General features: G+C 47.2%; 1 protein-coding gene across 7 annotated transcripts in view; it reads right to left on the bottom strand.

Moving 5' to 3' along the window:
* Positions 1-1751: 1751 nt before the first annotated feature.
* Asap1 (ArfGAP with SH3 domain, ankyrin repeat and PH domain 1) overlaps positions 1752-11198 on the bottom strand; it is a 312808-nt gene continuing 303361 nt past the window's right edge. For all 7 annotated transcript variants that reach the window (XM_060389353.1, XM_021645398.2, XM_021645401.2 and 4 more), the window contains 3 exons: positions 8305-8789; positions 6489-6611; positions 1752-4335 (listed from right to left, as the gene is read on the bottom strand). In XM_060389353.1, coding sequence (XP_060245336.1) covers positions 4261-4335; positions 6489-6611; positions 8305-8789 — 683 coding nt within the window. In that variant the 3' untranslated portion in view covers positions 1752-4260. The remainder of the gene's footprint in view (positions 4336-6488; positions 6612-8304; positions 8790-11198) is intronic.

Raw genomic sequence — 11198 nt, 5'->3', positions numbered from 1 at the left:
CTGGCATCTTCAGGCCACAACAGGAATGTCTAAATCACCTTAGTAGGCTCAGGTGAGTATTGGTTGACCTCAACCTCATCTTGGCTTCTGGCCACTGAGGGCCAGTATGAATAGGTCAGCCTGACAGCCATGGATGCTGACCCACACTCAACATGGTAATCATGGCAGAAGTGAGCGCACTCACTCGGTACAACCCCCATACCACAAAACTGGTGGAGATCAAGTATATTCCAGAGATGAGAACCCGTTGAGATGGGCAACACAGAAGTTCAATGTTACTAATCAATGTCTCCGCCCCACCCTAACTTCTGGCTTACAAATGGTGGCAAGTGCACACAGGCTTAAAGCAGAAAAAGACCAGGGCAGAGAGGGACACTGCCATGGAGTTCACAGGACTTGGGCTGGCACTGCTGCCTGTCACACTATGTGGCCTGCAGGTGATCACCTCACAGAAGGCTGTACATGTCTAGAGGAATACAGGCTGTCTGAACCAAGTACTCAGCAAGTGAGGGTGTAACCTCAGTGACCCTCCATTCTCTGGTCTATTTCCCCAGATGTGGCTGCTGCTCTCCAGGGTCAGCTGTTAAGTTTGTGTGTCACAGGATTGAAAGCACAAGCATGACTGCATTTTATCACAAGATTAGCTGGCTGTCCTTGATCCTGGATTGTGCAGGCTACTGCTCTCTTCCAGTAAGATCCCAATGGGAAATCACTTTACAGCCTTCCCTGTTAAAGCCGATTTCCTTGGGTGCACAGTATTTGTCTTGCTTTGTTAAACCGACAGGAATGTACTAGCTTTCAAGAAAGGAAACTGCAACATCTTCCTGATGAGGCTTTATTCTGCTCTCACAGACCTCTCTTTGATTAGAACTGTGTCATGAAGCCTCTTGACTGTAGGAATCTTGAGAACAGCCTTAGAGCCACAACCACTTGTGTGGACTCCTCACTCAGGGCTTTCTAGCCATGAATCTCCACCTCTGCATGCCTTTCCCTGCACCTCATTTCCAGGCCCCTCAGGCTCACAGAAGGGACAGTAGATGCTGCAGAGTGCATCTGGTTTGTCTACCCAGCTTTGTGGCTGCATCAGGAGTGCAAGAGGCACATGCAGCACTCAGCACATTAACATATGATCCTGGCTACAGGAAAAAGGACAAAGTGAAGGTATGTGTATTAATTCCTCTGGGCATGGTATGTCCTTGGGTGTTCAGCAGCTGTGACTAACTACAAGGGCAACCACAGGAGACCCTTTACATCCAGCATGGAGGAGGGGCTCGTGGGGGCCCTCGCTAAGGATGTACAGGTAGTCAAGGATTGCTAGGTGAGGAGCTGAAAAGGTCCTCCCCTCCCAGATAGGAGCTTGATGTTACACTTCTCGGCGGCGTAGCTGCCCATAATCCTGTAAGCAAACCTTCATGGAAACCCCTCATGATCCTGTAAGTAAGTTGCCCCAATTAAACACACTGATTCACCAAGACAGACTGGGAGGAATTGTGTGGTCTGCCCTTGGTGTTATATCTGGAATGAAGAAATGTATCTCTCCCCATGAAATGGTCATACAACGTGCGAGTGCGTGGGAACTCAGGTGTGCCTGGAAGGCCACATACTGTTCTGCATGCAGAGTGAGATGTGACAGAGTGACTTGTGTGTCCCGTCTCTACCCACAAACCGCACCTTTTGTCTTTTGTTGTTGTTTTTCCCAGTCAGAAAGTAGTGGACAACTCACAAAATGGCCTGATTTCAGATGCTTGGGATCAACTGAGAATATGTTTATTTAAAAGCAATTTTAAATATTAAAAAAGTAGAAATTAAGACATACAGTACCGAGAAAGTGTCACATTAAATACCTGTGAAATAAAAAGCGTACTGATGCTTAATGGTAGCTCCGGGTAAGAATGTGGGATTTAACTAGTGGCAGGCACGACAGGGCTCCTATATACCATGTCCAAGTAGTAGGCAATAGAAAAATAAATAACAATTGCTGTCCAACAGGAAAGTAAGACACACTGTTTGCAGACATAATTTTTCCCTTCATGGGGAAAGAAGGAATGAATTAGCTATTTCTTTCTTAAGGTTCCACACCTTTAAAATATTACATGATGTACAAAACTGTAGTTGGTGGCTCACCCGTTTCCAGAACAAGGTCAGATTTGAACTTAACAAGATTGCCAAAGGAATACCTACCTAGTTTTCCTATGTCCCACAGTATGATGGAGTAGAGAAAACTCAAGTTCCACATGGGAAACAAACAAAAACCAGAAAAGAAAAACCAGCTTATGTTCAAATTAGCAGAAAGAAGCCCAGACCTCCAAAACGCAACTTCAACTTCTTAAGAATGTGTGAACAAACTGGTACACTGGGCAACCACATTTCTGAAACCATCATGGCTTCTAAAACAAGGCTGCCGGCTACTGCCGGCTGCACACCAGCAAGCTTACTGGTACCTTTTGCTCCTGGTTTGGTGTGGGGATGTGCAGGTGGCCAGCCGCTATGGAAGCAATTGCTTAAGATCAGTTCCCAGTACGACTTTGCGGGTTAGTCATGCAAGGTTTATTTCTTGGGTGGTTATTCAGAGTTCTCACTGTAACCACTTAAGCAGAACGAAATTAGTATTTACTGAGCACTGTGGCTACGGGAGGGATCTTCTCACAGGCCTTGTGGGAACTGTGCTTCTGTGAAATCAATGTTTCTCATTCATTGCCAAGATTATCTGCTTTAAAATATTTGTCTTCTGTGCTGTGGTCAAAACAGCAAACTTAAGCAAACACCAGAATGACAACACACCTCAGAATCAGAACAGTCCTGGACCCAGGAGCACAAACAACTATTGCATTCTTTCACCAAACTCATGCTGAAAGCTGAAGATGGAAATGCAAAGTGCTGAATGAGCTGAGGGAAAACAAAACAAAACAAAAACAAAAACAAAGGAAAACACAAGCAACAACAATCCAGATAGAAAGACAGACAGAGAGACAGACAGAGATGGCTTGCAGAGAGCTTTATCACAGTGCAATTCATAGCAGCGTCCCACAACTCCGTTATAAACTGACTTGAAGGGCACATATCTACTGCGCAAGTTTAAGATAAGAAAATTAATCTGTAACTGGAGTTTAAGGAAGAGAATAGAGGGAGAAGAAAAGGGAAAGCTTGGTGTCAGCACCTGGATTCTGCACTAGACAACGGAAAGACTGATTTTACAGTTTTTCAACTTGACTAGTAAAGGTTTAATCAAGAAAATGAAGAAAATCACTTCAAACTGACCCTCTGGACACTTCAACACCACTGACGGGTGCTGCGTCAATGCTATGTGCAAACACTCTGGAGAAGGCCAAATGAGTGACCAGAAACAAGCATTGTTGCAATCTTGTAACTTCTGCTTTAATGGCAATCAAGTTTAAAAATGTACAGTTCACTTCTTCATACTGTTTGTTCCTTTATAAAAGGCAGAATTCGGGTAAGCTTCTAGATGCATGCATAAAGTAGAGGCGGATATTTTCTGGCAGTCCTTGGTTCCTGGAAGTTGGACTTCATCAGACGTGGTCTTAAGCTTTTGTCAAAATAGTCATGAAGGATATGTTACTTCTGCATAATGAGGTAATATCTCAGGGGTGGGCACTCGCCATAAGGTGTACAAATCCTCTCATCTACACTTGCAGGAGGCTGTGTACACTGTAAAATGCTGCAGAGGATTTTGTGTCAGTGAGTATTTGCTGAAGGAATAACACATTTAACTGAACACTTCTTTTTTGTAATAAATACCAAAGTAGGTTTCTGTCGCTGTAAACTGTGTACACAGGTAACTACAGGCCGGTCGGCCAGGGGGCTGACTGAAAGGTCCACCTGAGTGCAGAACCCACCTCTGCTAATGCTGCATGTTCAGCAACACCACTGAGAACACTGTGTTGTTAGGGGTCAGTTCTGCACCCTTTAACAGCGCTGGAGACTCTTCACCTGGAAAACCAGCACTTCCTAAACTCCTGGTTTTTGTTTGCTCAGGAAACAGCACAGAGTGAGATGTCAGTGCTAGATGCCAAGGATGGCTTTGGCAAACCAGTAAGGCGCACCAGGTCCCGAGGCTACCCTAATACTGGTGAAGGCAGAAGACCACAGGATATTTACAAGACATACTATATTCCCCTCCTGAGTGGCCCTTCCATGAGTTCTTGGGCTGTAACAGCAGCTATATACATGTTGTACACACGATCACACGGAGGCAGCGGTCTGGCATGAAGGGTGTGGACGGACAGAAGGTTCTGCTTTTTGCTAGTCAGACAGGATGTGAACAAAGGACACTGGAAAGACACCCTTCCTTTCAGGCTGTCCTTCGATATGCCCAATCTGTAGGGAGAAAGGAGTGATTAGACAGGAGATGGCAGGCAGCTGCCCTGTGATGGGGATATTGGGTAAGAGCTTGGCCCTGTGTCTGCCGTAGGCCTGGGGTGGCACCAAGTTCACCCACTCCATCCTTCGGTGAATCGCACAGTGCCTGATAAGAATAAAAGGCACAGAAAGAAAGGGTACCAAAAGAGCAAGTCCAAGGCTTTCCAGAGGTGTCAGGCCTTCCCATGGCACTGCCCAGCGACGGAATTACTGAGGAAGGTTCTGCATCCATGCTTGATGCTCTGATGAGCAGTCACCCCAAGAGTAATCCCAGACAAACCTCGATAAGCCTCTTGTTTATAAAACTTGTTTAAAAAAAACCAAAAACCAAAAACCAAAAAACCAAGGCCCTCCTCAGGCCTGTGGGATTAGGATTAAGAAAGAACAACTGTGTACACAGAAGAGTGCTGTGCCTTCTGGCCACTACAGATGTCAGTGCTCTGACACTGAGAGTGGCCTATGGCAGTTTAACCATCTGCAGCATAACCCTGCAAGCCACGGTTACTTGTAAAACGTCCTTAATCACCTCCATGAGATCAACATTAATTGCACTGAAAAACATCCTGTTGCGGGTTCTCCATAGAAAGAATACCAAGAGCATGGGTACTGACTGTAAATGCTCGCTGAATACATAGAAGGGTGCACAGAGGCAGCCCAGCCAGGACGGCTTTCCTCTTTCTTCCCTCAAATGCCTGTAGTAGAGTGTGGTGTGGACTCCAGAGCTCTGCCAAGGCCTCCATATTCCCATATTCTCTAAGGAGTGTGGTTAGTGGTAGGACTTGGCCTACCTCTCTTAACAATCTTAGTTGATTCTGTGCTCAGGTTCCATGAGTTACACATCAGTGTTAGGACTTTAACCTTCCTATTGGGATGAGTGTGGCTCACAGAATTTCCCTGGGGCACGATACTGAAGAGTCATAAAATGTTCCTTTTCTTCCAAGGGTCTCAGTTGGAGTCACTGGTTTCTTGGCAATGAATACGATTGCTGCTGGACTCTATGTAGTAATACAGACAACAGAGTGAGACCCGGATATCCTTGTAAAGTGGGGCTCTGTCCTTTCCTCCACATCTCCAGAGGAAAAAGGTTTACAGATATGCTTAATTTAAGTCCACAGGGCTAGTAACTGTCCTGAACTGGCCTTCTAGCGCACACTGGGAGCAGGCTTGGCTTTGTCAAAGGGGAGCCTGGCCCCAGCTCATCCTGCCCCGAGAAGAGCATCCCAGGAGGGTTACTTGGCCTAAGCACTGCTGACATGCTTTGCTGTGGCGCTTCCCTAAGCGCTTGAGGGTGTCAGAGGCACACCAGGCTTTTGTCTGTTGGATGCCCATGGTCTATTCCCAGGTCCTCATCATTAAAACATCTGGTAGTGTCAACCACCCCAAACAATGTTGAGAACAACTGCTTTAGTCAAAGCAAAACCCATTGTCCCTGCAGGCCCAGAGGAAGAAAGTAGAAGGTGTGTGTGCCCATGTGCAAGCTAGGGAATGTGTATTTCTGGGCCGACACTGGTTCTGCTGGCCCAACCAAGAACTGCAGGTCACTGCCTGGCAGACAGCCATAAGCCACTCTTGGTGGGAGGTAAACTTCATTCTGATGTTGAGAAATAAAAACAAGGAATGTGTTTGTGGACACTTTCATTTTACCTGGTAATGTTGAGTGAGGACGCCACAGTGTACCCTATAGAGAGATTTGAGGACTGGCTCAAGGGCTGAGCTTGCATGGGGCCATGGCCTTTTGCCTCCTGGTCAGAGTATAAGAGGCGAGAGCAGCAGTCCATGTTTAGGGCCTGACCTGGAATGAGCTGTGGCCATGCACTGTGACCCAAGCGCTTGGGCTTGAGTTTTGTATGGGAACAACTAGAAAACACACACACCAAACTGTTGTGACATGTGCTGTCATACGACATCATGAGGAGAGTGTAACATAGATGTGAGTTCTCTTGGCCCATTTTCAAGGTGGCATTTTCTTATTGTAGTATAAACTTAGTGACAGAAGGGCAGATGTGAATGGCCGTGGGGTGAGCCAGATACCTGGCAGGATCCTCACACCCGCCGACAGAGTGGAGGCTGGAGGAATGAATGGGTGACAACATAGAGACACCGGTACGTACCCACCACTCCTGGTCCTCTTCCCCTGTGACAATGATCACTTCCCCCTCGACGAACGTGAGCTCATCGTCGTTGTCTGCCTGGCAGTCATAAATGGTCTTCACTCGCCTCACTTTATTTTTCCCCTGGAATAAAGAAGCCAGGTCTCAGTGGAGGGTATATAAAGAAGGGAGAAATAGAACAGCACTCTTCACAAGGTGGGTGAAGCCTCGACTTTCTTGTGTGTGTGTGTGTGTGTGTGTGTGTGTGTGTTAGAAGACTATAATTCAGCTTCCTCAAAATTCGAGAAGAGACCTGTCCTCCCTCTGCTGTCTCCCAACCCTATCCCCAGCATCAGCTTGCAGAGAAGTGACAGTAGAAGCTATAAAAAAAAAAATTTTTTTTAAAGAAACATGACTAAAGCAAAATGTGCAGCTTCTGCATGTTGAATGTGCAGTACAGACATGTTCTTAGTGCCTCATGCAAAACAGGCCAGGACATGCCAGGGAAACCTAGGGAAGAGCTGGGTCTAAGCAGTTGTGATTCTGACCAGCACTTATTGTCTGGACTTCCAGCTCTCTGAAGACAGGAAGATGGAAACAGAGGCAACACCCTGGAAGGAACACTTTTAGCACCCATTTAATTAGATGCTTAGCAATAAGGACAGCAAGTTGTCTCTTTAAGTGCTCTGGGCCAAGTGTCTTTTCCTCTCTGTCCCTGGCTTCTCTCTGGCTCCTCTGATGATCCTGGTTCCTTCCTGGGCTCCTGGAGGAGAGGCTGGGGCCTGAGTGCTGATTAGGTTGGAAGGCTGATAGAACCATGGCAGATTTTTATCTCAGTGTTGAGAGACTGAGAAGGCCTGTAATGTGTTAATTTATAATGGTGGGGTTTAAATGAGATACCGTCACTAACTCCAGTATGAACTGGAGTTCTGTGCACACCAAAAGACCAGAGAAGCTGTCAGTAAGTTCAGAGGAAGGCCGGAAGAATGGCAAACCAATGATAGCAGGCTCAAGTCCGTGGGAGGACTAGTCATTTTTACCTTTAGTGTTGATGTGCAGCACAGATATAATAAAATGACTCAACAGAGCGGTCAGACACAGTACAAAGAGTTTGGGTTCTCTCCCTTAATCTGGGGTGCCTGAGTCCTATGTTTCATCTTCTTGGAGTATCACACTTGCATAAAGATCATAAGGTTGGTGAATTATAGAATGGGACACACTGTATGAGATGACGGAATGAACCCATCATCTACAAGAACCCATCTGGGCTTTCGCTCTGGTTCCAGTGGGACAATACAGTAGGGAACACCGACTCAGAAGCTAGCAGACTTCAGGGACAGATCCTGACCCTAAGGGAGTGTGAGTTCAACCCTCAGGGCTCCTGCAGAGCACCATTGCTGAGTGTCGGCTGTGTGGCTGCTAACACACTGCTCTCTGGCCACTGTCCTGTTGCCCATGACCTTAGTATCCTACAGGCCCTTCTTGTTCCCGAGGAATCAGGTTCAGAGAATACAGGTACACTGCTAGCAAAGCAGTTGCATCAGGTACTGAAGCTAGGTCCCAAAGCATGTTAGTTGGAGTCTAAATGTTTGTTCCCACCAGGCTCCACACTGCCACTAATGCTTCAGTCGGTGGGAGGGAGAGTGAGAGTGGGCCACCGCTCTCTCACCGTTGTGGAACAGTCCTATCACCACCTTTGGGAATTGCAGCGGAGTCTGAGGATGCTGCCTAGGTTAGGGTACAGAGCACACACACAGTTCTGGGTCCGTTCCCAGGACCATGGAAGGAAAAGTGCATCCAGCCTTGCCAGAAGAGCCCGACATTGGCTCCCACCCACCGTATTGATTTTTCTCGGCAGTGGTACTGGTGTCTCTGGCAGCGTGGGTGTGAGGTCATTGGAGTCCTCGGATGCCTGCTTCTGGATCACGTTTGGAGACAGATCCCCAGTGTGTGACTTCTGTGTGACTTCTGAGGGTGGCTGCACCTTGGATGAGCCTTCGCTAGCCTGGGACTTTGCCAGCAGGTCTCCCAGCTGTGGCTTGGGGGGCAGGTCCTTCATCTGTGGTTTGGGAGGTAAGTCTGAGAGCTGTGGCTTGGGGGGCAGGTCACCCAATTGGGGCTTGGGAGGCAGTTCTCCGGGCTTAGGTGGCAACTCTCCAAGTTGGGGCTTGGGGGCCAGTTCTGTGGGCTTCGGGGGCAGGTCTCCAGGCGGTGGCTTTTGGGGTAACTCTGTCAACTGCGATGATTTCTGAAAAGTCTCAGGTGGGATGTTGGCTCTGTCGAGGGAGAGATGATGGCTGGTGTCCGTCTTCCTTAGTGCCACTGTGCGAAACGATGACAAGAGAGGAGTCATGGCACAGACTAAATAAAGGTGGACAGTGTCATGGTCATGGAAAAAGGCCAAACACTATCAAGAGCACTGACCTGAGTGAGCACTGGGGATGAGCAAAGATAAAGTTGGAAGCTAAGAAAGCATCTATATTATAACTGACAGCCATGGGCTTCCACCAAGTCAGTGCAAGACGACCACACTAATACGGAATTAAAGAGCACATGATTTACAGAAAGAAGACCTCCCTGTATTTCAGTCTAGCACCAAATTTAGTCTCTTAAATATTTTTATGTATTTTCTCCTAGATCGATCGATCTATCTATCTATCTATCTATCTATCTATCTATCTATCTATCTATCTATCTCTATCTCTCTCTCTCTCTACCTATTTTTTGAGACAGGGTTTCTCTGTGTAGCCCTGGCTGTCCTGGGACTCTCTCTGTACACCAGGCTGGCCTTAAACTCAAGAGATTCATCTGCCTCTGCCTCCCCGAGTGCTAGGATTAAAGGCGTGTATCACTATGCCTGGCTATTTCTTAGATTTTTCTACAGGTACAATTTTTTAAATATATTATTTAGCAGAAGCATTTGCCATGTTATTTAGGTTATTAGAAGTACAGATACACAGAGAAACCCTGTCTCAAAAAACCAAAAAAAAAAAAAAAAGTACAAACTTACTTTTGAAGGGACATTTTGTTTCTTCTGTTGGCCACCCACCACCATCGCACCCTGTTAAACTCCGGTGACACGTAGACAGGCTGATGAACAACATGTCGTAGTACATACACTGCTGTATCATGTTCAGAACTGCTTTTCCCACTTAATATGCCTGGAAGTTTCTAGGTCAATTATTCCTGTTCTGTAACAGCTGTGCCATCCTCCACATCTGGAAAATGCCACTCTGTGTAGACTCATCCTTGTAACAAGACAGGAGCTTGAACTGCAGCACTTCTGACACCCTCAGGATACTCCGGCTCACCCACTTATGGTGTGTGGTAGTTTGGATGAGAATGGCCCCCATAAGCTCGGATGCTTGAGTGCTTGGTCCCCAGTTACTTGAACTGTTTAGGAACGATTAGGAGGTGTGGCCTTGTTGGAGGAGGTGTGTCACCGGGGATGCGCTCTGAGGTTTCAGACACCCGCACCAGGCTCACTGTCTCTCCCTCTGCCTATGGATCAGGATGTGGAGCTCTCAGCTACTATTCCAGCACCACGGCTGTCTGTAGTCTTAATACTCTGGTTCTTTTCTTGGTTCGGGAGCTGACCTCCTAGTGTATGGTCATGAAGGTACACCAAGGAGCCACGCCAAGGATGCTGCCCTAACACTGTAATGCATTTAAGAAAGCATCCTCAGAAGAGAGGAGCAAGAACAAAGAGGGGGTGTCTCAGTGCTGCCCACTGCACAGCTGTCCTGAGAATGCTTCTGCTAATGGCCTGTCCATGGCCCTCTCTAAGGAAATAAAGCTCAGAGAACCCTGCTCACGTGGCATGGATCAAAAAGTAAAGCTAGGGGCTGGAGAGATGGCTCAGTTGTTGAGACCACTGGCTGCTCTTCCAGAGGACCCAGGTTTGATTCCCAGCACCTACATAGCAGCTCACAACTGTTTGTAAGTCCAGTTCCAGGGGCTCCACCGCCCTCTTCAGGTCTCCACAGGCACTAAGCAAGCATGTGGTGCACAGACATATACAAAGGCAAAACACTCTTACACATTAAAAAAATAAATAAAGCTAGACCAGTTTTTTTCTTTGAAGCATGAAATTGGGCAACCTGCAATCTGCAGTAGGCTGAAAGGAGAAAATATGGAGGCTCCCTGTGGTAGTAGGGCTGGAAAGGGCTTGCTCTGATCTTCACTTTTGGGGGACACAAACCTGAAGGGCTGGTCCCCAAACTCTCAAATGCAGTACAACCAAAAGTGGTCTTGGACTGTAAACCACGGTGGCTTATGGCCCCAAAGATGAGACAAGGAGGGAAGCACAGAAGAGGTGGTAGAGGAGCCATGTGGGCCTGTGCTGTGAGGATGTTACAGAGGCATAAGAAGTTGGGGCAAAGGGACTCAGCACGGACAATAACTAAGTATGACCAAACTGTCAGTGCACCATGTGGGACCCAGGCTGAGGCTGAAGGAATGGACCTTGGTTCTGACAACAGCAGCTACAAACCTCTGTAGACTGATGGAGTGTGACTCAGAAAATGCTTTGCCACAGTTTGAACAGGTGACAGACACCAGGAAGAGAGGGGAACATGAGAAAGCAATACAGGGGCTGCAAACACCAGGATCCAGAGTGCAAGAGCTCTAGGCACCAAAGCACTGATGGAGCATGATGCAGGCACTGTAGTTTATGTGACCCCAGAGTCTCCTCAAGCTCCACATGTGCAGTGTTCACTTGGTTCTGAGGCA

The sequence above is a fragment of the Meriones unguiculatus genome, chromosome 8, assembly GCF_030254825.1.
Source record: "Meriones unguiculatus strain TT.TT164.6M chromosome 8, Bangor_MerUng_6.1, whole genome shotgun sequence".
NCBI lineage: Eukaryota > Metazoa > Chordata > Mammalia > Rodentia > Muridae > Meriones > Meriones unguiculatus.
This window is presented reverse-complemented; position numbering and strand designations above follow the sequence as displayed.